The following is a 27884-nucleotide window of genomic DNA, read 5'->3' as shown; positions in this document are numbered from 1 at the left end:
AGAAGTGGTGCTGTGGCTCAAGTGGTAGAACCGTAGCCTTGAGAAAATCCAGGGACAGTACTCAGGCCCTGAGCACATGCCCAGGACTGGCAAAAAAAAAAAAAAAAAAAAGATTTGACTTAAAATACTGCCTTGTTTCCTAAATCAGTGGAAGAATCTTTTTTTTTCCCCCCCAGTCCTGGGGTGGCACTGTCCTTGGGCCCTTTTTTGCTCAAGGTTAGCATTCTGCCACTTGAGCCACAGTGCCACTTCTGGCTTTTTTTGGAGGGGGGGGGGGTGCCAGTCCTGGGGCTTGAACTCAGGGCCTGAGCACTGTCCTTGGGCTTTTTCCTCAAAGGTAGCACTCTTCCATTTGAGCTACAGCACCACTTCTGGCCTTTTCTATGTATGTGGTACCAAGGAAGAACCCAGGGCTTTGTGCATGCTAGGCGAGCACTCTTACCACTAATCTATACTCCTGGCCCATGGAAGTATCTTCAGCATGAATATTGAGAGGATAGTTAACCAGTTTTCCTGATTGATATCCATATTGAATAGATATGTATGCTTTAACCTTCCTTTAGCATTCCTGGGAAATGGTCGGGAAGAAGAAAGGAGTCTCAGGACAGAAGGATGGTGGACAGACAGAATCCAATGAGGAAGGCAAAGAAAATCGAGACCGGGACAGGGACTATAGTCGGCGACGTGGTGGACCACCAAGACGGGGGAGAGGTGCCAGCCGTGGAAGAGAGTGTATGCATGGGGCTTTATCTAAACTATCTGTGGGTCAGTGATACCTAGATTCAGAAGATCTGTTAGGTCTCTACTAGGCAGTACCCAGGAACAATTAATATTGCCTTTTGCACTTTACTTGTCCCGTATTAAGACCTTGGCATCTTATGCAGCTAAACCTTTTGAAGCAATGGCCATTAGTCTAGCCTAATTCCCTGTAGTGGTTTGTAAAGTTATTGGCTCAGTAGCCCACTATTGTGGATTATCCCCATTTCTTCGTATCCCATCCTTCCAACTCATATATTCTCCTTAATTTTCCCTCAACCATATTTTTCTTTTTTGTTTTTTTTTTTTTTCTTTCCAGTCCTGGGCCTTGAACTCAGAGCCTGGGCACTGACCTTGGACATTTTTTGCTCAAGGCTAGTGCTCTGCCACTTGAGCCCCAGCACCATTTCTGGTTCTTTTTGTATATGTGGTACTAAGGAATCGAACCCAGGGCTTTGTGCATGGTAGGCAGGCACTCTATCACTAGACCACACTCCTGGCCCCCTAAAGCATTTTTTAAGTTGGTCGTGGGGCTTGAACTCGGGGCACTTTTCCCTGAGCTTTTTTACTTTACCACTCTGATCCACAATAGCACTTCCCCCACAACAGCACTTCCCCCAAAGCTTTATTATACAGCACTTTATGTGTGTGTATGTGTACATATATGTGTACATGTGTGTGTGTGTATATATATGTCGTTTGCTCAGGTTGTGTGTATGTGTGTTTTGTATTTTAGTTCGAGGTCAGGAAAATGGATTGGATGGCACCAAAAGTGGAGGGCCTTCTGGAAGAGGTACAGAAAGAGGCAGAAGAGGCCGTGGCCGAGGCAGAGGTGATTCATTTTGGGGGGGATGGATATAGAGGGCAGATTATTTTTTATTTCCATAGGGGCCAATTTAAAAATAACTTAACATAAAATCTGTTTATCATAATTGTTAAGATGGTAAACATATTCTTGAGATTATTGATGTGATGAAAAAGAAAGAAGGTAAATGTCAATCTAGTCAGTTTAAGCAGAGGAAGAAAAAAATTCTCAACAAAAATGATTGTCTTAGCTGGGCGCTGGTGGCTCATCTCTGTAATCCTAGCTACTTAGGAAGCTGAGATCTGAGGATCGTGGTTCAAAGCCAGCCCGGGCACAAGAAAGTCTGTGAGACTTTTATCTCCGGTTAACCACCAGAAACCCAGAAGTGGTGCTGTGGCTCAAGAGGTAAGGTGGTAGCCTTGAGCTGAAGTGCTTAGGGACCGAACCCAGACCTAGAGTTCAAGCCCCATGACTGACCAAATGGAAAAAAGATGGTCTAAGTTTCTTAAACTAATTTATGTTCTATATATCAACTACCTACTATTCCAAAGCTGCTTTAGCTATTGAGATGATTTTATTTCAGCTTCTTACATATTTTCTCTGCCTCTACCCCACTTTAGGTGGCTCTGGTAGGCGGGGAGGAAGATTTTCTGCGCAAGGGATGGGGTGAGTTTCTTTGGTTTACTGTCTTTAAATTTTTTCCCTGAGAACAATAGGCAATCTTAGCTAAAATGTTTAGAATGATTTTTAATCAGACTATTTAATTTTAGCAACATAGACTTAGGGTTTATTCCCAGACACTATACACACACACACACACACACACACACACACACACACACACACACACACACGTGTGTGTGTGTTTTTAAAACCATGTGTGTAATTTATCTCTTTATCTTTCACTATATGCCATGTGCAGTGGTGTGTGTGAGTGTGGGTATGTGTGTGCACTCGAGCATTGTCTTGGTCGGGGGGCTTTCGGCTCAGGGCCTTGTACTGATGGCTTTATTGCTCTTCCATTTGAGCAGTGCTTCCACTTCTGGCTTTTTGCTGGTTAATTGGAGATGAGAGTCTAATGGACTTTCTGGGCTTCAAACTGTGATCCACAGATCTCAGCCTCCTTAGCTAGGCTTGAATATCATGAGCCAGTAACACCCAGGTTACATTTTGAATAGTGTGAAAAAGTAGACTGCATTTGAGATTACGGAATGGTGTGTAATTCATCTATGTTGTAAGGTAAAATTTCTGATTGTAATCTTTGAGTTAGTGTATGTTGAAGCTTTTTGGATCTCTTGTTTTATTTTTTCAGAACCTTTAATCCAGCTGATTATGCAGAGCCAGCCAATACTGATGACAACTATGGCAATAGCAGCGGCAATACATGGAACAATACTGGCCACTTTGAACCAGATGATGGGACGAGTGAGTGACTTAACATTTTTTTGTATCTGGAAATTTTAAGAATTATATTTTTTTGTGTGCTATAGATTGAATCCAGAACATTGTGCATATTAAGCAAATGTTCTAATACTGATCTGCAATCCTCAGCTCAGGAAATATTTTCATGTGACTTTTATAATTACATTTAAAAAGTGGGGTCTGGGATGTAGCTCAGTGGCAAAGTACTTGCCCAGCAAGTGCAGCGTCCTCTGTTCAATCCCCAGTACTAAAAACATTATCAAAAAAATGGCTGGGAATGTGGCTTAGTGGTAGAATGCCTGCCAAGCTTTTATGAAGCCCTGGTTTTGATTCTTCAGTACCACATACATAGAAAAGGCCTGAAGTGGTGCTGTGTTTTGTTTGGTAGAGTGCTAGCCTTGAGCAAAACTAACTCAAGGGAACAGTGTTCAGTCCTTGAGTTCAAGCCCTAGGACTGGCCAAAAAAAAAAAATGGTGGAAAACTAATGATCTGTATTTGGATATAAAAATAGGGCAAGAAAATGATGGCAGTTAAACTACTGTATATTCTGGTTACTTTCCATACTTAAATGTACTTATGAGAACAATATTTATGCTGTTCTAACTGGTCTTCATTGCTGTTTTACAAAGTATACTTGCTTTTTTTGTAATACATAGGAATTGAATGCAGCCTTGAACTTACTAGGTATATGCTGCATTGCTTGGGCCACATACCCATCCCTGCAGTACCCATTGCCCTTTTTTGTGTTTTTGTGGGTCATAGAGCTTGAACTCAGGGCCTGGGTGCTGTCCCTGAGCTTTTTCCACTCTAGTGTAGCACTCTACCACACTGAGTCACCACTCATGGTTTTCTGGTGGTTAATTGGATAAGAATATCACAGACTTTTTGGCCCTGGTGGCTTTGAACCATGATCCTCGTATCTCAGCTTCCTAAGAAGCTAGTATTACAGGTGTACGCCATTGGCACTTGCATCCAGCTCACATTCTTTTTTTTATGCTGCTGCTGCCGCTTCCACCACTGCCGCTACTGCCACCAGTACTGGGGCTTGGACTGAGGGCTTCCCACTCTTGCTTAGCTTTTTCAAGATACCATGCCCTTCTGGCTTTTTTTGGTGGTTAATTGAAGAAAAGAGTCAATAGTTTCCTGCATGGTGTGACTTCAACACAGGCATTATTTAGGATCACGTTCCTAGTGACATACTAATACTGAAAGAAAAGTTATGCTAGTCTATGAACCTTAGACTCTAAATCTTGTGCGCTTTCTATTATAACATGTAGCTGCTGTGAACTTTTTGGCCAGTCCTGGACTTGGGCGTTAGGGCATGAGCACTGTCCTTGGGTTTTCTCAAAGCTAGAGCTCTACTTGAGCTCACAGCACCACTTTTGGCTTTATTTCTATGTATGTGGGACTGAGAAATCAAACCCGAGTCTTCATGCTTGCTAGGCAAGCACTCTACCACTAGGTCAAACTCCCTGCTGTAACCTCTTGATCGTATTTCCTGATTTTATACTACAGTAGCTTACATTCTAAAAAGATAATCTAAAATCAAGCAATTAATTTAACTACTACTAGTAGTACTGAACAGGGTTTAGAATCAAAGTTCATACTGTTGACTTATTTTCTGATATTATAAGAAGTTTCTTTTTTGTTGTTGTTGTTTTTTGTTTTGCTTTTTGCAAGTCCTTGAGCTTAGTCTCAGGGTCTGAGCACTGTCGCTGAGCTACTTTTGCTCAAGGCTAGCACTTAAGCCACAGGACCACTTCAAGAATTTTCTGTGTATGTAGTACTGATGAATTGAGCCTGGGGCTTCCTTCATTGTCTGCTATACTAGCACTATCATGTAGCCACATTCTTGGCCCTTTTTCTTTATTTTCTTTTTAATTTTTTTTGCCAATCCTGGGCCTTGAACCAGGGCCTGAGCACTGCTCTTGAGCTTTCTCAAGCTGTACCACTTGAGCCTCAGCACCACTTCCAGCTTTTTCTATGTATGTGCCTCCTGAGCAGCTAAGATTACAAGTGTGAGCCACTGGGCAGGGCTGTTTTTGAGAATTCTAATATTGGAGCATGAAGGGACTTACCAAGCTTCCCTTTTTTTTTTTTTTTTTTTTTTTCCCCAGTAGCCTTCTTGGTGTGGTAGACTATTAAGATTTGAATAAGGTTGTTATTTTGTTAGCTGATTCTGGTACTTACATCTAGATAGATAGAATGTAAGTCTTTCAGGTAACTAAGCTGATGGATAGGCTAATTGTGTTTTTTTGTTTGTTTGTTTTTTGCCAGTCCTGGGCTCGAGCTCAGGGCCTGAGCACTGTCCTTCGACTCTTTCAAGGCTAGAACTCTACCACTTGAGCCTCAGCACCACTTCCGGCTTTTTTCTATGTATGTGGTACCGAGGAATCGAACCCGGGTCTTCGTGCATGCTAGACAAGCACTCTACCACTAGGCCAAACTCCTGGCCCCTAATTGTGTTTTTTTTAGGTAACAAGATATGCCTGTATTGCTTTTTGGTAAGAGCAGCTTTGCAGCTTGCTGTTGACGCAAGTCTGTAATCCTAGCTACTCGGGCTAACATCTGAGGCTGGCGGTTCAAAGCCAGCTCAGGCACTAAAAGTCCTTGGGATTCTTATCTCCCATTAACCACCAGAAAACTGGAAAAAGTGCTATGGCTTACGCCATACAGTGCTAATCTTGAGCTGAAGAGCTCAGGGACAGGGCCCAGGTCCAGAGTTCAAGCCCCATGACTGACCAAAACAAACAAGCAAAAGTGCAGCCTTTAAGCTCTAGAGTGTTTTCTTCCTTTTAGAAATCCTTTACTTCTAGTGCTGGTAGTCTGGCCTAGTGATAGAGTGCTTGCCTAGCATGAACAAAGCCCTGACTTCAATTCCTCAATACCACAGAAATAGAAAAGGCCAGAAGTAGCACTTTGGCTCAAGTCATAGAGCACTAGCCTTGAGCAAAAGCTCAGGGATAGTGCCCAGGCCCTCACTTCAGCCCCAGGACTGCCTTTCCCCTCAACGCGCCCCCCCCCCCAAAAAAAAAAAATCTTAGGGAAGATCCTGAAGTTAAAGACACTTTATGTACATCTACAATTTTCCTTTTTTGGGGGGTCATGGGGCTTGAACTCTGGGCCTGGGTGCTGTCCCTGAGCTTTTCATCTCAAGGCTACTGCCCTATCCCTAGGCCTGGTGGTGTCCCTGAGCTCTTCAACTTAAGGCTACCTCCCTATCCCACTTCCCATTTTTCTAGAGATTAATTGGAAATAAGAGTCTCGGGGCTTTGTAGTGCCTGGGCTGGCTTTGAACCGAGATGCTCACATCTCAGTCTCCACTAGCTAGAATTACAGGCCTAAGCCACCTTGCCTGGCTCATAATCCCTTTTAAAGATGCTTATGTTTCTTGGTCTTTAGGAGGGTCTTTGAGACAAATAGCTTCTTATTAGCATACAGTGTAATTTAGGCCCTAAACGTTGCTTACTATTTGTTCACAAAGATACTATTTTATAAACACATTTAAAAATTTTCCCATGGGTTGAGGTATCTTATTAGATTTCCTTATCACCTATGCAATATTCTATCTTAACTACTATATTTTTAGAGACATTAGAACTATTAATTTCTTAGTTAATTTGCAGAGGTAGTCATAACAGTTTTATTACTAAAAGTTACTGCATATGAAAATATACTTTGCTCTTGAATATTTGAGTTTTCATTCTTTGGAAGAAAAGATGGTGGAAATTAAGGGATCTGTTTTTTGCTTAGGAATAGAAAAGACATCAGGCTTGATGTCCAGTCCTTAGCTGTATTTAGCAAGTATCTAGTTGTTTTTAGAAGGTGAAATGAATATTCATTTGGAATAATTAAGAAAGAAACCTTATTTAAGAAGTTTATTGTCACACAGTGATAAATGGTGCTACTGTCATCAATGAGTAAAATGGTTTGGGGTGTGTACCTTTATTTCTATAGTTGATTTCATGATCTGGCACACCTTCATGCATGATCTCTTTTTGTTTTGTCATAATAGCAAATTTCAAATTTCCCTTTTTAATTTAAAAATAAATTTAAACCTCCCCTTAAAATATCCACAGGTACGGTGGGAATTATGTATTTGGGGGCAGACATTCTCATTCACAAACAAAATTTCACTGGTTGTTTTTTCTTTTCTTTTCTTTTTTGTTTCAGGACTTGATTTCATTGGGGTTGAGGGGTCAAATTATCCCCGAAAATTTGAGACTGCTCCTGGTATGATACATCCAGGCGCCTAACTGCCCCGGATATTTTTTTTCATATATTTTTATGCACTGAAATATCTGTGGATATGTCATTTTTCTGTCTTTTCTGCTTATTTTTTTCTGCCTTTCCTCTCTTTCTGTTCCCACTCTTACTTTTTAATGAATATTCAGCATTTATGTTGTCTGTACTTTATGCTGAGGGAATGTTTGCCCTAATCTGTTCAGAGTATTTCCATCTTTATTCCTTGCTTCCTTAAAATGACTAACTTCCTTAGCCAAAACAATATACTTCCTGGAAGCATCAAATCAGTATTTACATTCTTCCTTTCTCTCCCAGTTGAAGTCACCAGAGTATGTAAGGAAAATTTTTGCATAAAGAAGCTCAATTACATAACCTCTAAGTCTAGAATTGTGTATAAGAGCTGAGTTCCATTTAACCAGGATGGGACAGATGTCAAAGGAAAAGAGTGGTATCAACAGTTAGTGAGGGGAATGTGATTTATAACTTGTGTGACTGACATTAGACTTGGATTTTTAAGGGCATTGTCATTAGTAAGTAGTTTGGAATTTTCCTGGTACAGTTTTAAGATTTTCATGGGAAAGTTGTCATATATGTCTTTTCCTGTAGGAAATAAATTTTTCGTTTATTAAATGTTTAGAAGAACATCTCACTTTTTTTTTTTTTTTTGGCCAGTCCAGGGCTTGAACTCAGGGCTTGCGCACTGTTCTTGGGATTTGTCAAGGCTAGAGCTTTACAGCATCACTTCCAACCTTTTCTGTGTATGTAGTACCAAGGATTTGAATCCAGGTCTTCGTGAATGCTAGGCAAGCACTCTAGCACTAGGCCACACTCCTAGCCCATATTTTTGTAGATATTTTAAAGATTTGTAGACATGAAATATCTAGATGCTAGCCTCTTTTTTTGTCTTGTCATGGGGCTTGACTCAGGGCATGGTCACTGTCCCTTTGCTGCTGTTTGTTCAAGGTTAGCACTCTACCATTTGAGCCACAGCACTACTTCTGACTTTTTCTATTTATGTGGTAATATGGAATTGAACCAGGGCTTCATGCATGGCAAGCATGAAGCCATGTTCCTCCAGTGCTAGACTTCCTCCCCTTCCCTCCAGTCCTGGGGCTTGTACTCAGGGCCTGAGCACCTTCCTTGCACTTACCCAAGCTATTCCCCAACAGTAGAGCCACTGCACCATTTCTGTTTTGTTTTTTTTTTTTTTTTTCTGTATATGTGGTACCGAGGAATCAAACCCAGGACTTTGTGCATGCTTGGCAAGCACTCTACCTGTCACTCCATCCCCCGCCTTGTTCTTTTTTTCTTTTTCTTTTTCTTTTTTTTTAATATTTTAAAATCTGAGATAGTGTTTCACTATATAGCCCAGGCTGGCTTTAAATGCTTGCCTTTTTGCTTCAGCCTTCCTAGTGCTTTGAACCATAATGCCCAGCCATTCTTGAATTGTTATTTATAAAACAAAAATAAAATTGTCCAATTGAAGAGATGGCTTTTTGAGATATATATTTTTAGAGAAGAAAATAACATTTTTATTCCTCATACAGACAAGCGAATTCTTATTCTGATCTTTTAGTTGAAGGGCTAAATTCTGGGTTTCATAAATATTCTCACCCAAATTTCTTACAAAGTGACATTTTTCTGAAAGTAGAAGAAATGAAGAAGTTGGGGAAAGGAGATAGGGAAAGTGCTTTGATTACCTATATAAGCTTTCACCTAGAAATTGTATCCTAGCTTACAAAATGAGGAAAGTGTATGCTTCTCTTGTTTATGTCATGACCTTGAGAGGTCAGATTCCATTAATATGAGTAGGATTAGGTTGATAGTTGCCGTTCATACTTGATTTTTTTTTTTTTTTTTGCCAGTCCTAGGCTTGCGCTCAGGGCCTGAGCACTGTCCTTGGATTTTCTCAAGGCTAGAGCTCTACCACTTGAGCCTCAGCACCACTTCCAGCTTTTTTTCTATGTATGTGGTACCAAGGAATTGAACCCGGGTCTTCGTGTATGCTAGGCAAGCACTCTACCACTAAGCCAAACTCCCGGCCCCCCCCCTTTTTTTTTTTAAGTCATGGGGCTTGAACTCTGGACCTGGGCACTCTTCAGCTCAAGGCTACTGCCCTAGCCCTTCAGCAACATCACCATTTCTGGATTTCTAGTGGTTAATAAGAGATAAGAGTCTCACAGACTTTAGTGCTTGGGCTGCCTTTGAATTGTGATCCTCAGATCTCAGCCTCCTAAGTAGCTAGGATTATAGGCATGAACCACTGTGCCCAGCTTCATACTTGATTTTTAACCTATTGTTTCCCAAAGACTTAAATACATGGGGCTTTCCTTACCATTTTCTAGTTAAACCAAAAATATTTATGAATTAGACTTTTGGATACATTTTTTTAAAAATTCAGTTTTCAATATTCTGTTTGGCTTTCAAACCTATTCTTAGTCATTCTTCTTTTACCATCTTTTTATATTTCTCTTTCACTGCTATGCCATCACCCATTTTTAGGCCACTTAATCTCTCTTTCTCTTGCGTGCATGTTCTCTCTCATAGCAGATAGATATAGTATGCATGTTCTAGTTTGAATTGCCTGGCACAATTTCACTGAATGACTACTAAATCATTAAAGCTCATAGCTCTTTAGTAGAGCTCTTAGTAGAACGGTGGTCCTTAATGGTACTGCATGGAGCAGTATTTGTGTGCATGCATTTTTAGACTACCTCTTTCATTTCTCTCCACCTTCCAGCTGTGTAACAAAAGCTGAAAGTGTCTGAAATCATAATCTTAACAAAATCCTATTTCTCTGAGCTTTCTATAGTTTTTAATCTCTGAAGCCCAATAATTCCTTCTGATTAACGAGTTGTCATACTTTTTTTTCAAAAATGTTTATGCATTGATTTTTTTTTGCATGTTTTATACTTTAAATTATTCCATGATTTTTCCGTTTCTTCCCAGGTGCATGGAGGACTGCAACAGAAGAGTGGGGAACTGAAGATTGGAATGAAGATGTAGGTATTTGCAGGACATTCCTCATTAATGCCTTCTATCCCTAAGTGGTGTTTAGGGATTTAAAAAATTGGTGTATTTCTACCCCTTAAAATGCACCCATAAGATTCTGACCCAAAACTTTTACATCCAAAATAGTGTTCTGAGCCAGAACATTTCACATATGTTATATGAAGGAGACTGGGCATGAACAGGACTCTGGAACCACACTGTGGAAAGGGCAAGTGCACTTGTGTAAGTCCAATATCTGATTGTCGGATTTGTTCCAAGAAAAGATGGTGGTTGGGTAGGGCACCACAAATGGAGTTTAGCAGATAGAATTATGAGTATAGCTGCTGGTGGCACATGAATCTACTTGGAACCATTATTTTGTATAAAATCCTGTAATTGGTTGTCAGTGGATGTGGAATGAGTGTTATGGTACCATAACCTCAAGCTTGTGGTCTGGTTGGCTCTGAAACGCTTTGTTTTTATTTGAAGCTCAACTGTATAAATGTAATTGAGATAAATTTGTAGTTGGCTATCAGCCAGTTTTATTCTGAAACCCCATAGATGAGTGACATATAAAACAATTTTTTCTTTTTTTTTTTTTTTTTTGGTGGGTCATGGGGCTTGAACTTGGCCTGGGCACTGTCCTTGACTGAGCTCTTCAGCCAAGGCTACCGCCCTTCCCTTAAGCCAAGCTCCACCTCCCAGTTTTCTAGAGGTTAATTGGAGATAGTCTCTGGTCCTTTTGTACTTGGCTGGCTTTGAACCTTGATCCTCAGATCTCAGCCTCCTGAGTAGCTAGGATTACAGGTGTGAGCCACCACGCCCTGCATATAAAATAATCTCTTAATTCACCTTACTACCTGAATAAAACAATTTTACTGTTTCCTGAACACAGTCAAGGTTGGCTGTAAATGATTGTTTTTAGTGATTATGGGTATTTAAAATATTTTGAAACCTAATTTCCTCTATTTATATGTAGTTGAGCAAGATAGCTTTTGTGGTTATGAAGAAATCACATGTCAAAACTGTTAGGTTGCCAGTTCTGTTTTATTTACTTTTTAAAAATTATACAGAGGAGAATTTCATTGTTAACCTCTGCATGTGCATTCCAATCATTCAGTTTTAAGTTGTTTTTCTCCTCATTCTGAGGCTGGAACTCACAGGTTGGCTGCTGTCCCTTGGATATATCCCTTAAGACTGCTGCTCACGTCTGGCTTTTTGGTGGTTAATTGGAAATAAGAGTCTCGCAGAGACTTTCTTGCTCAAGCTGGCTTCTGAACAGTGATATTCAGACCTCAGCCTCCTGAATAGCTAGGATTACACAGGTGAACCACTAGCACCTTCCCCCATTTTGACTTTTAAAGTGTTAGCAGCATCACTATCAGAGAATGTTTATATTCTACTATGAGTGAACTAAACTGTCTTGGGAGTTTAGTAAGATTTTGTTTCCTAAAATCTGGCTTATTTTCTTAAGGAACTTTCAGTAAATGGGTATACTTCCTGGTTATTTAAGAGAATAATATTTTTATTGAAAACTAAAATTACAATTCAACTTTCATTTAGTAGGAAAAGTTAATTTCTATAGTTGATGCCTCTTAAGAATATAATAAACAGGGTAATGGTGGCTCACACCTGTAATCCTAGCTACTCTAGAGGCTGAGTTATCCAGGATCATAATAGGAAACCAGTCCAGAGAAGGAAATTGTCATATACTTATCTCCAGTTAACTATTGAAAACCCAGAAGGCCAACAGTAGAACTGTGGCTTATTTGTTAGAGCGCTCATCTTGAGCAGAAAAAGCTCAGGGAGCGCCCGGAGTTTAGCCTAGTGGTAGAGTGCTTGCTTAGCATGCAAGAAGGCCTAGGTTCAATTCCTCGATACCACATGCATAGAAAAAAGCCAGAAGTGGTGTTGTGGCTCAAGTGGTAGAGTTCTAGCTTTAAGAAAGTCCAAGGACAGTGTTCAGGCCCTGAGCTCAAGGCCCAAGTCTGACAAAACAAAAAAGAAAGAAAATAAAAAAGCTCAGGGACAGTGTAGGACCTGAATAGATAGATAACGAGAAAACTTCTTGATAAAAGCCTTTAGCTCACCATAATTAATCCCTCTTACTGTTCAAAAGCCAAAGATGTTTCCTTTTCAATTTATTTCCATTTGATTGGAATAATAATGGAAGAGAAATGTTGGTATTGAGGTATTAGTTAAGAACTATAATAGAAAAGTGTGGAGGGATTTTTCTCTTGTTTGACTTGTGGTAGAAACTTCTGTGTTGAATCTGCATGGGATTATATCACTCTACTATCCTTTTTTTTTTTTTGAGTCCTTTGATTGTAACATATCCTTGGATAAAACTGAGGAGTCTTGAAAATCAATCCACTCAAGATTCTTCATGATAGATAGCTTTTTTTCAATCCTTTTGGTATTAAATTCAACCTATGCAAGTTCTGACTTCAGCTTATCTGATACCAGTAATAATAATTCCTCTGTTTTACAGCTTTCTGAAACCAAGATCTTTACTGCTTCTAATGTGTCTTCAGTGCCTCTGCCTACGGAGAATGTGACAATCACTGCTGGTCAAAGGCAAGTGTGTGGTAAAATTCAGTGCCTTTTCTCAAAGAGATCTTCTGAGATAGCTGTAAGGAAGAATAATATTTGCCTTCACCAACTCCCTTGATGTATAATAGTAGTAATCAGTGTGTTGAATAAGAGTTCACATGTTCTGATATTAAATCACACTCATGTACTTATGTAGCCCAGACTTCTCCTCAATAGATAGCATTGACTATATAGTTTTTTCTCGAGCAGGGAAAGTAGATCCAAGCTGAAAGTTGGATATGTGTGTGGGGTGGGGGAGGGATTCCTGGTGTCAGCCTTGACGTTATTCCTGATGTTTTGCTCAAAGCTAGTGCTTACCACTTGAGCCACAGTTCACTTATCACTTTTTTTTTTTTGGCGGGGGTAGGGGGTAAGGGTAGTTTATTGGCAGCAAGAGTCTTACAGACTCCTACCTGGGATGGCTTCAAATGCATTCTTCAGATCTTAGCCTCCTGAATAGCTAAGATTATAGTGCAAATCATTGGCACCTGGCTGAATGCAACTCTTCCCTTCCCTTTTTTATTTATTTATTATTTATTGCCAGTCCTGGGGCCTGAATTCTGGGCCTAATTGCTACCTTTGGGCTATCTCAGGGCTAGAACTCTACCACTTGAGCCACAGCACCATTTCTGGCTTTTTTTCAGTGTATGTGGTACCAGCATGCTACTACTTTGGTTATTTTTTTACATAGTGGCCAGGACCTATAATTCAATCCTCCTATTTATATTTCCCACCATGGTGTATACCACAACATCCACATTTTTCTGTTGACGTGAGGTCTTGTGAACTTTTTGCCCCGTCCCACCTGGGGCTGCCATCATCCTAACCACAGCCTTCTGAGTTACTGGGATGATGCCTATATGCCATTGTCTACTGTTCTTGGTTGAGATTTGGCTTTGAATCCAAATCCTCCTTTGACTGTGCATGTTAGAAATTCATTCTACTTACCTGATGAATGTAACTGTAACCCCTCTATACATTATCCCAACAATAAAAATAAAAGAAAAAGAAGATTCATTCTATCACTAAACTATCTCTCTCGTCCCATATTTTGCTCTATCCTATAGATAATTTAGAATTTTGCATAAGCCCTCCTTGTTGTAAAGTAGATGAGAAAATTCTGGTGTGTGGTTTTATATTGTAGGAGATATTGATACACAGTGTTAAAGTCATGAATAAATTTTTTTACTTTTTGACCTACTTTGAGTTACTGTATATTAAACTAGTATCGAAGTTGAGCATCCTAGAACTTGAGAGGTTAAGGCAGGAGAGCATAAGGAGGTTAGGCCAGTCTATTCTACATAGTAAGACAGAAGCAAATATCTTTACTTAAAAAGAATTTTTAAGCCTGACTGGTGGTTCATGCCTGTAATCTTAACTACTCAAGAGGCTGAGATCTGAAGATCAAGGTTCGAAAGCCAGCCAAGGCACAAAAGGACCTGAGACAAAAGTACCAGTTAACCTCTATAAAAAGGGAAGTGGGACTTGGCTCAAGGGTAGGGTGAAGCACAGAAGGAGGACCTGAGACTTTTTTTAAGTATTAGTTATTTTTGGGTTCTTAAACCAGGGCTTTGTGTTTGTGTAAGTGCCCTAGTCATCTAAGTCAGGTGCTGGGGAATGCTAGAATGTTTATTCATCGGTAATCAAGTTCCCTGTTTTTTACTTTGCTAGAATTGACCTTGCTGTTCTATTGGGAAAGACACCATCTTCAATGGAGAATGATTCGTCTAATCTGGATCCATCTCAGGCTCCTTCTCTGGCCCAGCCTCTGGTGTTCAGTAATTCTAAGCAGAGTGCTATATCACAGCCTGCTTCAGGGAACACGTTTTCTCATCATAGCATGGTAAGAAATTCCCACTACCTCACCACACATGTAGTCATTCTTCTATTATAAGACAAAGTAAAATTTTAAGGTATTTCTTAGCTTCATTTTCAATTCACAAATCTTCATTCCTAAATAAAAGTATTCCATTGAGGGGCCTGGAGTTTAGCCTAATGGTAGAGTGCTTGCCTCGAATGCACCAATTCCTTGGTACCACATACATAGAAAAAAGCCAGAAGTGGTGCTGAGACTCAAGTGGTAGAGCTCTAGCCTTGAGAAAGTCCAAGGACAGTGCTCAGGCCCTGAGCTCAAGCCCAGGACTGGAAAAAAAAAAAAAAAAAGTATTCCATTGACCAAGCAGAAGAGGTGTATAGGTAGAGATGACTAAAACAGAACAAAAAGTAGATTGGTTATTCCCAAGGTACTTTCCATATGAGACAGGAGATAGAACTTTCGAAACAACAATCAATAGGTGAATGTCCGGTTATATTTTCTATGTAAAGATAAAGGATAAGAAACTTTAAGGTCCATGCTTGTAATTAAAGCTACTCATAGTTATTTAAGAGGTAGAAATTGTGAGGCTTGAAGTTTAAAGCCTTCCAAGCCCCCCTCAAAAAAAAAATTGTGAGAACCCCCTCTCAGAGAGTAAGCTGCACATACTGATGCATACCTGTAATGCTAGCTGTGCAGGAAGGATTCCTTGGTCTAGGTTAGCCTTATTAACAGCGTAAGACTCTCTCTGAAAGGAAGTAAAAGCCAAAAGATCTTGTGGTCATGGCCATAAGGTTAATCAAATTTTAATTGTTTTGTAATTCTAATTAAACTGAAGATGATTGCAGTTCCTTAAGCCTGTAATATTAGCTACTTAAGAGGCTGAAATCCAGAGGACTGATTCCTAGTCATAAAGAGCCAGGTGCTGGGGTGCTGGGTGCTGGTGGCTCACACCTATAATCCTAGCTAGTATACTCAAAGAGTCTGAGATTTGAGGATTGCAGTTCAAAGCCAGCCCAGGTAGGAAAGCCCATGAGATTCTTATTTTTAGTTAACCACCAGAAAACTGGTATGACCGAGGCTCAAAAGTGATGGAGCAAGAGGAGCCAGGAGTGTAACCTAGTGGTAGAATGCTTGCCTAGCATGCACAAAACCTTGGGTTCCATTCCTTATACACAGAAAAGGCCAGAAGTGGTGCTGTGGCTCAAATGGCAGAGCGCTAGCCTTCAGCAAAAGAAAAGTCCAAGGACAGTGCTCTGGCCTTGAGTTCAAGCCCCAGGACTGAGGAAAAAAAGTAATAGAAGCCGGGAGCTATGAACCACACCTGCAGTCCTACCTACTCAGGAGGCTCAGATCTGAGGGTAGAGTGAGTGAAGTGTACTGGGCGTTGATGAAAGTAAACTATACAACTTGGGGGTGGAGATGGGAGGGAGGGAATAGACTCATGTAATTCTGTCTGTGCATCACCTCTACAATAACAGCTAAGTAAATTTAAAAAAAAAATAGTGGTAGAGCACTAACCTTAAGCAAAAAAGGCTCAGGGGACCGAGTATGGTGTCTCACGCCTATAATCCTAGCTGCACAGGACATTTAGATCAAAGCCAGCCTGGGCAAGAGAGTGGAACTGTTGCGTAAGTGGTAGAACACTAGCAAAAAGCTCAGGAACTTAAGCCCTGAGTTCCAAGCCCAGGATTGGCATTAAAATAAAGTAAAAGGTAAAGTAAAATAAAGAAAAAGTAAAAGGCTTTTGTTTGGGGGATTGATCTTGGGTTCTTATACTTGCTAGGCGGGGCTCTTTACGTGAGCCACTATTATAGTCCCTCTTTGGTCATTTTCAAGGTAGGTTTTGCTTTAGTTATGCCTTGGTTGGCTTGTACTATGATCCTCCCACTTGAGCTTTTGTCAATAAGAATGATAGTACGGTACCACTACACCTAGCCATTGTGCTTCCCTAGTAGCTGGGATCCTGCTTCTCAAGTACCTTATAAACAGTAAAATTTGAGATGATATGCTACCATAATTTTGTTCCCATAACATTTCATTTAATACATCTTGCCTTATATGTAAAATTTAAGACTTTACTTTCTCATTTTACCTGTATTAGCTATTAATGTGCCCTGAATTAAGACTAAATGTTATTGTTAAATATGAAGTGTTTAAATATACAGGTTAAATAACAGTTAAGAAATGTTGTTTCCAGATGCCAGTGGCTCACTCTTGTAATCCTAGCTACTCAGGAGGCTGAGATCTGAGAATTGCAGTTCAAAGCTAGCCTGGACATGAAAGTCTGTGAGACTCTTATCTCCACCAGAAAACTGGAAGTGGATCTATGGCTCAAATAGTAGAGCATTATCCTTGAGCTTAAGAACTCAGAGACAGCACCCAGACCCAGAGTTCAAATCCCATGACCGACAACAAAAAAATGTTATTTTTAAATATGGCCTTTATTTTTCAGTTTAATTTTGAAAAAGGTTCTTGGGCTGTACTTACATCCCAAGTGGTAGATTGCCTGCTTACCCCTGAGTTCAATCCCTAGTACCTAAAAAAAGAAAGAGAACTAGTGTTGTTCAAACTGACGGGTAGTTTGCCGTATAGCCCAGGCTTTGAACTTAAGATTCTCTTGCCTTGCCCTGCCTCTAAAATACTGGGATTTCAGGAATGTCCTACTTTGCAAGGCATTTTTCTTTTTTCTTTTTCTTTCTTTTTAATTTTTTTTTTTTTTTGCTTAACTCTTTCTTAGGTGGCACAATATAGCTAAGCCACATACATTTATTTATTTGTTTGCTTGTTTGTTTGTTTATTTTGCCGGTCCTTGGCTTGAGCACAGGGCCTGAGCCCTGTCCTTGGGCTTTCTCAAGGCTAGAGATTCACCACTTGAGCTTCGCCACTTCCGGCTTTTTTCTATGTATGTGGTACAAAGGAATCAACCTGGGTCTTTGTGCATGCTAGGCAAGCACTTTTACCACTAGGCCAAACTCCCTGCCCCAAACTAAGCCACATTTTTTACTGTTTAATTTTAGGATAGGGTCTTGCTTCCACTTAGGTGTACCTGAGTCATTTATTTTGTACTTCCTGTTATCTTTGGAGTTACTAGCATCCAGAAATGGGGTCTTTTAATGCTTTGTACTTACATAATATTTGATAATAGTGAGTTGTGTAGGATCATCTGTTTCACAACCTCTCATATTCAAGTAGATTTCTTGAGGCTTTTGTGTTAGTCACTTGTGACTTTAATAACATTCCTGAGCAAATTAACATATGGAGATTAGATTTATTTTGGCTCATGGTATGATTACTTGACTTTGTTGTGTCTAGGAGACACTTTCCCAAAAAAGGAAGTTTTGCTTCCTTATCATAAAGTTATTACCTGATAAACGTTTTTACACAAATCAGTGAAATCATACTGACTTGTGAAAGTTGGGGTGCCCATCTCTTATTTGCCTGTTTCATAATGAGATTTTTTTTCTTTTTCTTTTTGCCAGGCCTAAGGTGTGAACTCAGGGCCTGAGCACTGTCCTTGGGCATTCACAAGGCTAAAACACTTGCACTTGACTCACAGCACCACTTCCAGCTTTTTTGTGTATGTGGTACCCAGAAATTGAACCCAGGTCTTCATGCATGCTAGACAAGCACTCTACCACTAGGCGAAACTCCTGGCCCTAGTGTTACCAGCTTTTAATGGTTCTCATTTTTTGAGGCAGTTTTGCTGTTATTTCAGATTGACCTTGGTCCTCTTGCCCCTGAAGTTTTTTGGTCATTTTTTATCTTGCCAGTCCTAGGGCTTGAACTCTGGGCCTGGGTGCCGTCTCTGAGCCTCTTTGTGCTCAACTATTTCTCTACCACTTGAGCCATAGCTCTTTCTGGCTAACTGTTAGTGATCTCACAGATATTGCTGCCCAGACTAGCTTTATACCATGATCCTCAAATATCAACCTCTTTAAGTAGCTAGTATTATATGTGTGAGTTCCTGAAACCTGGCACAAGCCACACCTCTTGGTAATTTTTTTTTTTTTTTTTGCCAGTCCTGGGGACTGAACTCACGACCTGAGCACTGAGGCTCTACCTCTTGTGCCACAGCACCACTTCCATCTTTTCTGTGGTACTAAGGAATTGAACCTGGGTCATGCATGTTAGACAACCATTCTACTATGCTATATTCCCAGCCTCTTGGTGACTTTTTTTTTCCAGTCCTGGGGCTTGAGCTCAGTCTTTGGACACTGTTTTGCTCAAGGCTGGTGCTTGCCACTTGAGCCACAGTGCCACTTTTTCTGAGTATGTGGTACCAAGGAGTCAAACCCAGGGCTTTGTGCATACTAGGCAAGCACTCTACCACTAGGCTATGTTCCTGGCCTACCCCAACCTCTCCTCTCTTTCTCCCTCTCCTCTGTCTGTCTTTCTGCCTTTTTTTTTTTTTAGTCCTGGGGCTTTACCTCAGGGCTTAAGCACTGTTCTTGGGCTTTTTCAAGGCTAGAGCTTTACCACTTGAGCCACCGCCACAGTAGCACATTCAGCTTTTTTCTACATATGTGGGACTGAGGAATTGAACCTGGGTCTTTGTGCATGCTAGGCAAGCACTCTTACCAGTAGTCCAAACTCCTGGCCTCTGCCTTCTTTTTTTTTTTTTTTTTTGCCAGTCCTGGGCTTGAGCTCAGGGCCTGAGCACTGTCCTTGGACTTTCTCAGGGCTAGAGCTCTACCACTTGAGCCTCAGCACCACTTCCGGCTTTTTTCTATGTACGTGGTACTGAGGAATCGAACCCGGGTCTTCATGCATGCTAGGCAAGCACTTTAACCACTAGGCCAAACACCCAGCCCCTCTGCCTTCTTTTTATTCTCAGATGAGTAAACTGAGATAAGGAGACATTAATCGTAATTTTCCAACATTTTGTACCTAGGGTTTGAAGCTAAATAACTTTTATTCTAGAACTTGTTAGCTTCTGTTGTTATTGTTTTTATATATATTTATTTGAAATAGTATCTTCTTGTGTAGTCTTGTCTTGATTCCTGAGCTCAAATGATCCTTCTGAGTGGTTGGGACACTTAGGTATATGCAGTCAGTCTTGGTTTGGTAACATTCTTTTGTGTCTATGTATGTTTATGTGATCTGGTCATACTGTATACCTCAGGCTGCTCTAAAACTTAGTTTGTAGTCCAGACTGCCTTGTAACTCACAGTCCTCCTGCCTTTACCTTTGGTGCTTAGATTGTAACAAGAGCCAAGGAAATCTACCTTGTTTGTATTCTTGATCTGATCTGTCCAGTATGTCTTTGTTTTGGGTAAGTAGCTTTGTGAGTAGCTAAGCCACAATACTGATAATAGACTAACATTTTGTTGATCTGTAGGTGAGCATGTTAGGGAAAGGATTTGGTGATGTTGGAGAAGCTAAAGGTGGCAGTACCACAGGCTCCCAGTTCTTGGAGCAGTTCAAGACTGCTCAGGCCTTGGCTCAGTTGGCAGCTCAGCATTCTCAATCTGGAAGCACCACCACCTCCTCTTGGGACATGGGCTCGAGCACACAATCACCATCTCTGGTGCAGTATGGTAAGAAGACTATAGTAACTTAAATTTAGTTCTAGTATTGTTAATAGATTAGCTGGAGGATGGGAAAATGTGTTGAAGAGAATGAGCAGTATTGCTCTTGATTTTCCTTAGTCAGAAACTTAGATTATAAAAATAAACAGGTCAGGAGTTTGGCCTAGGGGTAGCCTAGCATACACAAAGAGCTGGGTTCCATTCCTCAGTACTATATACACAAAAAAGTCTCATAATGGTTCTGTAACTCAAGTGGTTGAGTGCTAACCTTTAGAAAACCCAGTGTTCAGGTCCTGAGTTCAGTCACCAGGACTGGCAAAAAAAAAAAAGAGAAAAAAGAAATTATTGCTGGGCTCTGGTGGCTCACATCTGTAATTCTAGCTACTCAGGAGGCAGAGATCTGAGGATTCTGGTTCAAAGCCAGCCGGGGCACTAAAGTCTATGAGACTCTAATTAACCACTAGTAAACCAGTGACACTGTGGCTCAAAGTGGTAGAGCACTGACCTTGAGCTGAAGAGCTTCAGAGACAATGCCCAGGCCAAGAGTTCAAGCCCCACAACCAACAAAAGAAAAGAAAAAAATTATTTACCTGTTATGAAATTTACATACATAGTTGCAAATTGGTTTTTCTTTTGCTTTGATCTAGGTATCTAGATGAGATTCTCCTTAGATTAGCTTACAGGGACCCCCCCCCCCACCTTGACCTCTATGCTCCCCCTGTTGGTTGTGGGGCTTGAACTCTGGCCTGGGCTGTCCCTGAGCTCTTTAGCTCGTTACTGCCTTACCTCGTGAGCCACAGCACCACTTTCAGTTTTTTAGTGGTTAATTAGAGATAAGAGTCTCACGTACTTTAGTGCCCAGGCTGGCTTTAAACCTCAATCCTCAGATCTCAGCCTCCTGAATAACTAGGATTGCAGGCATGAGCCCCTGTGCCCAGCTGTTTCTTTCTTTCTTTTTTTTTTTTTTTTTTTTTTCCGGTCCTGGGGCTTGAACTCGGAGTCTGAGCATTATCCTTGGGCTTTCTCAAGGCTAGAGCTCTACCACTTGAGCCACAGCATCACTTCCATCTTTTTCTTATGTGTGTGACATGGAGGAATTGAACCGGTCTTCATGCATACTAGGCATGCACTCTACCACTAGGCCAAACTCCTGGCCCTAGCCTACAGTTTTTTAAAAGAACAAACTACCTTTGGCCATCTAAGGCCTTAACACTTAAAATTTGTAGATTGCTTTGTTATATAAGGAAGGCTAAATTGTGGATTTAATTAGATATCACTTACCAAATAGCCTATAATATTTATCAATAAAAATGAGATGAGATTCATGTACATACATGTTCAGGTGAGTTTCTGATTTTTGAGTGTCTCATGGCAGTAATAGAGGACAATAATGCTTTAAGGGACCCTTCAATAACTTTGGTCTTTGGGTTTCCTCTTATAGATTTGAAGAATCCAAATGATTCAACAGTGCATAGCCCTTTTACAAAGCGCCAGGCTTTTACCCCATCTTCAACTATGATGGAGGTGTTCCTTCAGGAGAAGCCACCTGCAGTGGCTACCTCCACAGCAGCACCTCCACCACCCTCTTCTCCTCTGCCAAGTAAATCCACCTCGGCCCCACAGATGTCTCCTGTGTCTTCAGACAACCAATCATCCAGCCCTCAGCCGGCTCAGCAAAAACTGAAACAGCAGAAGAAAAAGGCCTCCTTGACTTCTAAGGTACTAGAACCTTTAGGTAGAAAGTCTCTCTTAAAGTATGATGATGTGGGATTTGGAAACTGAAGTTATAACTAAGTTTAGAAATTAAATTGTTTCTGGCACGGCACAGTGGCTCAAGCCTCTACTCCTAGCTACTCAGGAGGCTGAAATCTGAGGATCAAGATTCAAAGCCAGCCCAGGCACAAAAAGACCTGAGACTTTTATCTCCAATTAACCTCTAGAAAATGGGAAGAGAGGATAGGGGAGTTTGGCCTAGTAGAGTTTGCCTAGCATGCACAAAGACCCAGGTTCAATTCCTCGGTACAACATACATGGAAAAAAGCTAGAAGTGGTGCTATGGCTCAAGTGGTAGAGCTCTAGCCTTGAGAAAGTCCAAGGTAGTGCTCAGGCCCTGAGTTCAAGGCCCAGGACTTGCCAAAAAAAAAAAAGGGGGTGGGGCTTGGCTGAAGGGTAGGGCGGTAACCTTGACCTGAAGATATCAGGGACAACACCCAGACCCAGGGGTAGGGTAGTAGCCTTGAGCTGACTAGCTCAGGGACAGGGCCAACAAAAAAAAAAGAAAGAAAGAAAGAAAGAAAGAAAGAAAAAGAAATTAAATTGTTTCTCTTTCACCTGTCTTTGTAGATTCCTGCTCTGGCTGTGGAGATGCCTGGTTCAGCAGATATCTCAGGGCTAAATCTGCAGTTTGGGGCATTGCAGTTTGGGTCAGAGCCTGTTCTTTCTGATTATGAGTCCACCCCCACCACGAGCGCCTCTTCAAGTCAGGCTCCAAGTAGCCTGTATACCAGCACGGCCAGGTAGAGGAAACACTAATCATAGCAACTTGAAATGTGGGCCTTGGCACTGTCCATGAGTTTCTTTTGCTCAAGGCTAGCACTTTACCACTGGAGCCAAAGCAACACTTCTGGCCTTTTCTGTTTATGTGGTATTGAGAAATTGAACCCAGCGTTTTCATGCATGCTAGGCACACACACGCACGCACGCACGCTCCCACACACTGATTCATTGGACTTGAACTCGGGTCCTGGGTGCTATCCCTAAGATCTTCAGCTCTAGGCTACCACTCTACCCTATGAGCCACAGCCCCACTTCCTGTTTTCTAGTGATTAATTGAAGATAAGCCTTTCAAGTTCTTTAGTGCCCAGGCTGGCTTTTAGTGCCTGGGCTCCTTGAAACTGCAAGCCTCAGATATTAGCCTCCTGAGTAGTTAGGATTACAAGCTTGAGCCACCATGCCCACCTCTTCTCTTCCTTGGGGCTCCTCCCCCCCCCAAAGTCGTAGAGCTTTAACTCAGAGTCTGAGCACTGTCCCAAGGGTAGAGTTCTATCACTTGAGCCACAGCACCATTTCCAGCTTAGGAAAGCACTCTTAAGCTACATTTCCAATCCTATTAAGATATATTTGGTGAGTATGGGGATACTACATATATTTACTAGGTAGACATGAGTAGCTATAATCCCACCTACTCCAGAGGTTGAGATCAGAGGATCACACTTCAAAGCCAGCATGAGCAGAATAATCCTTGCGCCCTTTTTTTTTTTTTTTTTTTGGCTGGTCCTGGGTCTAGGTGCTGTCCCCGAGCTCCTTTTATTCCAGGCTACCAATCTACCACTTGAGCCACATTGTCACTTCAGCTTATTCTATGGTTAACTATGAAAAACCCACAACCACCAAAAACAACAACAAAAAAATCACGAACATATGAATATATGTACTTATTGTTATGCTTTTCCAGCACTGTGGCTCAAGCCTATAATTTTGACTGCTCAGGAGCCTGAGATAGGCGTCGGATAAAGATTTGAAGCCAGCCTTGGCAGACAAATCTGAGATTTTCTTCTCCAATTAACCAGAAAAACTAGAAGTGTGGCTAAAGTGGTAGACCTCCAGGTATCAGGGAAAACACCAAGTAAGAGTGAAAGGGAATGCCTTGACAGAAAAAAACAGTCTCATTTTTGAAGATCTGTAAAAACAATCTCATTTTTGAAGATCTGTGCAGCGCCTTCTTAATATTAAAAACATGTTCTTGGTTGACTAATAACTGCTAGTAATCTTAAATGTAACAAGCTTGTCAAGGGAGCCTGTAGCTTAAGTTTTGCTTTAGTTTTTCTTTTTGTCAATAGTAGAGTTTGTACTTTTAGCTAGACAGTGTTCTACCTGGGTTGTTTTGTTTTTTTTTTTAATTAACTTTTTACTATGTTTACTGGTGACAATTCTAATGCAAAATGAATTTATGCAAGAATTTCAATTAAAAATTCTGTGAGGCTAGAATTAACTTCTAAAATGTACTATTTATTTATTTTTGCCAGTCCTGGGTTTGAACTCAGGGCCTGAGCACTGTCCTTGGACTTTCTCAAGGCTAGAGCTCTACCACTTGAGCCTGAGTCCACTTCCAGCTTTTTTTTTTTTCTATGTATGTGGTACCGAGGAATCGAACCCAGGGCTTTGTACATGCTAGCAAGCATTCTACACTAGGCCAAACTCCCGGCCAAAATGTTTTAATTTTTATTGAAATGAAATTTACAGCATTTTATATTTTAAAGAGCACAGTTTGATGATTTATATACACACTAAATTGTGGTTAGTTTGTCCACTTCATGAATCCAGTGATCAGTACTCATAGTCATATTGTATGTATGCTTTGAACCGTTAATACCTACTCTCACCAAATTCCAAGCACAGTATACTGCACTTGGATCCTTCCAGTACATTACATCTCCAAAACTTCTCTTACACCACTAAAACTGTATTCATCCAGTAACTCCCAGTTCCTTAAATCTACATCCCTAGTGATTACTTTTCTGTTTTGTCTTTTATTTTACATGGTTTCAGTTCTACAGCTAAGTACAGTGGACACATTCCACTGTAACTGAGATAACTTTGAAGTCTATTTCTCTTAGCATAATGCTAACTTTATAAATGCTAAAGCCAAACAGGATGTTTTTCTTGTTATTAAAGAGGAATAATATTTTGATATAATAACACTGACATTTTTGTATAGGACTGAATTTTTTAAAGAATTTAATTAACATTGATTTTTACATCATATATCAAATGTAATGTTTAACAGACAAGTATTCAGAAAGAGAATCTATATATACAATCACTGGCACTTAGATTTTTAGATTTTTTTCTTTCTGGTGGTGGGGTTTGAACTCTGGGCCTAGGTACTGTCACTAAGCTCTTCAGCTCAAGGCTACCACCCTACCCCTTGAGCCACAGCACCACTTCTGGTTTTCTAGTGGTTAATTGGAGATAAAGAGTCTCACGGACTTTCCCGGGCTGGCTTTGAACCTCGATCCTCAGATCTCAGCTTCCTGAGTAGCTTGGATTACAGGCCTGAGCCACAGTGTCCGGCTTGGTTTTTTGTTGTTTTTGTTGTTTGGTTTTCCCATACCAGCACTTTTCTGCTGTGAGCTGACATTGAACTACAATCCTGAGATCTCAGCCACCTGAGTAGCTAGAATTACAGGTGTGTGCCACCAGCACCTGACCCCAACATTATTCCGTCTGTTTCCTGCTATAGCTGAGATGACAGGTGCACACTACCATACTCAGGTAATGGTTAAAATGGGATCTTGAGAATGTTTTGCCCATGTTGTCCTCCATCCTCCTACTTTCAAGATTCCAGTCTTGAAAGTATTTAAATTTTACAAATGTGAGCCACAAATGTCTCAAAGTTGGATCTTTATGCCTAACCTGCCTTTGACTTTGATCCTCCAACTGATTCCTGTGTCACTGGGGATAATGGGTGCACCATGATTCCAGGTGTACACCTGGAGTAACAGGTGTACACCTGAGTTGAATTCTTCTGAACTTGTTTCCTGGCTATTTTCAAACCATAACTCTCTAATCTCTGCCTCCCAAATAGTTTAGAATTACAGACTTGAGGTACCTGTATCTAACCTAAAGTGTTTTCTATTTGTTTCCATTTCCGTAGTACTAGTGTATCTACTTTGTTTCTCAGGTTTTCTTTTTATTTTCACAGTGAATCTTCATCTACAATTTCATCTAACCAGAGTCAGGAGTCTGGTTATCAGAGTGGCCCAATTCAGTCGACAACCTATACCTCCCAAAATAATGCTCAGGGCCCTCTATATGAACAGAGATCTACACAGACTCGGCGGTACCCCAGCTCCATCTCCTCATCACCCCAAAAGGACTTGACTCAGGCAAAGGTATGGCTTCATAAGTCTCTTAGCGTTGACTGGAAAAATAGTGCCAAGGTCTGTTAAATATTTTACTGGAGACAACAGGAACCTACCTGTCAGGTTCAAGTTTTAAAAATTTTAGAAGCTCTGATTGCAATATTTAAAACAAAACAAGCCAGGCACTAGTGGCTCACACCTATAATCCTAGCTACTTAGGAGGCTGAGATCTGAGGATCAAAGTTGGAAGCCACCCCAGGCATTAAAGACCCTGAAACTATCTCCTTACCTCCCATTAACTAGAAAATGGGAAGTGATGTTGTGGCTCCAGCACTAGGATGGTAGCCTTGAGCTAAAGAGCCAGAAGTAGAGTTGTGGCTCTTAGGTAGAACAAAACCTCAGGGACAGTTCCTAGGACTGACAATTAAAAAAACAAATATCAGAATAGATGATTCGGTTGTCTTACTCTTCCAACATCCCACAGTGGTTGTAGGATTTAGACTTTGTGCCTGTCCTATGTTAGTTTTAGGTTTGTTTAACTTCACCTGTTTAGCTATTGCTTAAATTCATTTAAGTCCTTTCAAGTCACTGTCTTGTTTTGTTTTTTAATTTTTGTTATTTTGTATCATTGTATTAATCCTTTGGTTAGCTAGGCATTTGTCTTGTTTACCAAACCTAAGCTGTGAGATTGCCTATTTTATGTATGCATTTATTCTTACTTTCTTCTGTTTTTTTTTTCTCATACCAGAATGGCTTCAGTTCTGTGCAGGCCACGCAGTTACAGACAGCGCAATCTGTTGAAGGTAGGTATTTTCTAGACTTTTCATCATATAATGTTTTTCTTCCTGTGTCAGTTTTTTCTTTTTTTGTGGTGGTGTGGTGCTTCTGTGTTTTTTGTTTTTGTTTTGTGAGTCATGGGGCTTCATCTCTGTTAGAGAGCTGTCCATGAATTCTTCAGCTCAAGGCTACCACCCTACCCTTGAGCCAAGCCCCACTTCCCGTTTTCTAGAGGAGGTTAATTGCAGATAAGAGTCTAAAGTCCTTTTGTGCCAGGCTGCCTTTGAACTTTGATCCTCAGATCTCAGCCTCATGAGTAGCTAGGATTACAGGCATGAGCCACTGCATTAGTTACTTCAGTTTTGAACCCAAGGAGTCTTGCTTTCGAGGCTGGTATGCTGTTGAGCCATACCTTCAGCCATGCATTGTTTTTGTTGTTGTTGTTGTTGTTTTTGCTGTTGTTGGTCATGGGGTTTTTACTGTGGGCCTTGGTGCTGTCCCTGAGCTCTTTAGCTCAAAGCTACTGCTCTACCACTTGAGCCAAAACACTACTTCCTTGCTGGGTATTTTGAGATATAGTTTGTTTCCTGCCTAGGTGTTGACTTGGGCTATGATGCATCTATTTGGGACTTCTATTCATAGCTAAAATGACAGATGTGTGCCATTGAATCCATATTCTCTATGTTGATATGGAATCTAGGTACTTTTCTAGACTGGTCTGGAATCAAAATCTTTCCAATCTCTCTGATAGCATAGAATGACAGACTTGTGAAATGAATCAGCAGTGGATTCAGGAGTCTTGTGGTCCTCTCATTCTCAGCCTCTCAAGTAACTTGAATCATTGCTTTACCTTGCTTAGAATCTCTTGGGGGGGGGGCGGTCCTGGGGCTTGAACTCAGGGTCTTGGCACTGTCCCTGAGCTTCTTTTTACTCAAGGCTAGTACTCTACCATTTGAGCCATAGTGCCACTTCTGGCTTTTTCTGTTCATGTAGTAACCAAGGAATTGAACCCAGGGCTTTGTGCATGTTAGGCAAGCACTCTACTGCTAGGCTAAATTCCTGACCCCTCCTTGGGATATTTTGATTT

The 27884-nt window shown here is 40.8% G+C and overlaps 1 protein-coding gene across 22 annotated transcripts in view; it reads left to right on the top strand.

Moving 5' to 3' along the window:
- Ubap2l (ubiquitin associated protein 2 like) overlaps positions 1-27884 on the top strand; it is a 61317-nt gene that overhangs the window by 17133 nt on the left and 16300 nt on the right. For 13 of the 22 annotated variants that reach the window (XM_090340908.1, XM_090340906.1, XM_090340903.1 and 10 more), the window contains exons 5-17: positions 564-732; positions 1493-1588; positions 2182-2227; positions 2874-2986; positions 7158-7217; positions 10179-10231; positions 12712-12797; positions 14484-14655; positions 19967-20165; positions 21598-21875; positions 22500-22672; positions 25861-26050; positions 26769-26823. In XM_090340908.1, the coding sequence (XP_090197034.1) occupies positions 564-732; positions 1493-1588; positions 2182-2227; positions 2874-2986; positions 7158-7217; positions 10179-10231; positions 12712-12797; positions 14484-14655; positions 19967-20165; positions 21598-21875; positions 22500-22672; positions 25861-26050; positions 26769-26823 (1690 nt within the window). The remainder of the gene's footprint in view (positions 1-563; positions 733-1492; positions 1589-2181; positions 2228-2873; positions 2987-7157; positions 7218-10178; positions 10232-12711; positions 12798-14483; positions 14656-19966; positions 20166-21597; positions 21876-22499; positions 22673-25860; positions 26051-26768; positions 26824-27884) is intronic. The other 9 variants (XM_090340913.1, XM_090340911.1, XM_090340912.1 and 6 more) reach the window with 1 other exon arrangement.

This window comes from Megascapheus bottae, chromosome 10 (assembly GCF_031878675.1).
Source record: "Megascapheus bottae isolate mThoBot1 chromosome 10, mThoBot2.hap1, whole genome shotgun sequence".
In the NCBI taxonomy this organism is placed as follows: domain Eukaryota; kingdom Metazoa; phylum Chordata; class Mammalia; order Rodentia; family Geomyidae; genus Megascapheus; species Megascapheus bottae.
Note: the sequence above shows the minus strand (reverse complement) of the source record. Positions and strands in the feature narration are given on the sequence as shown.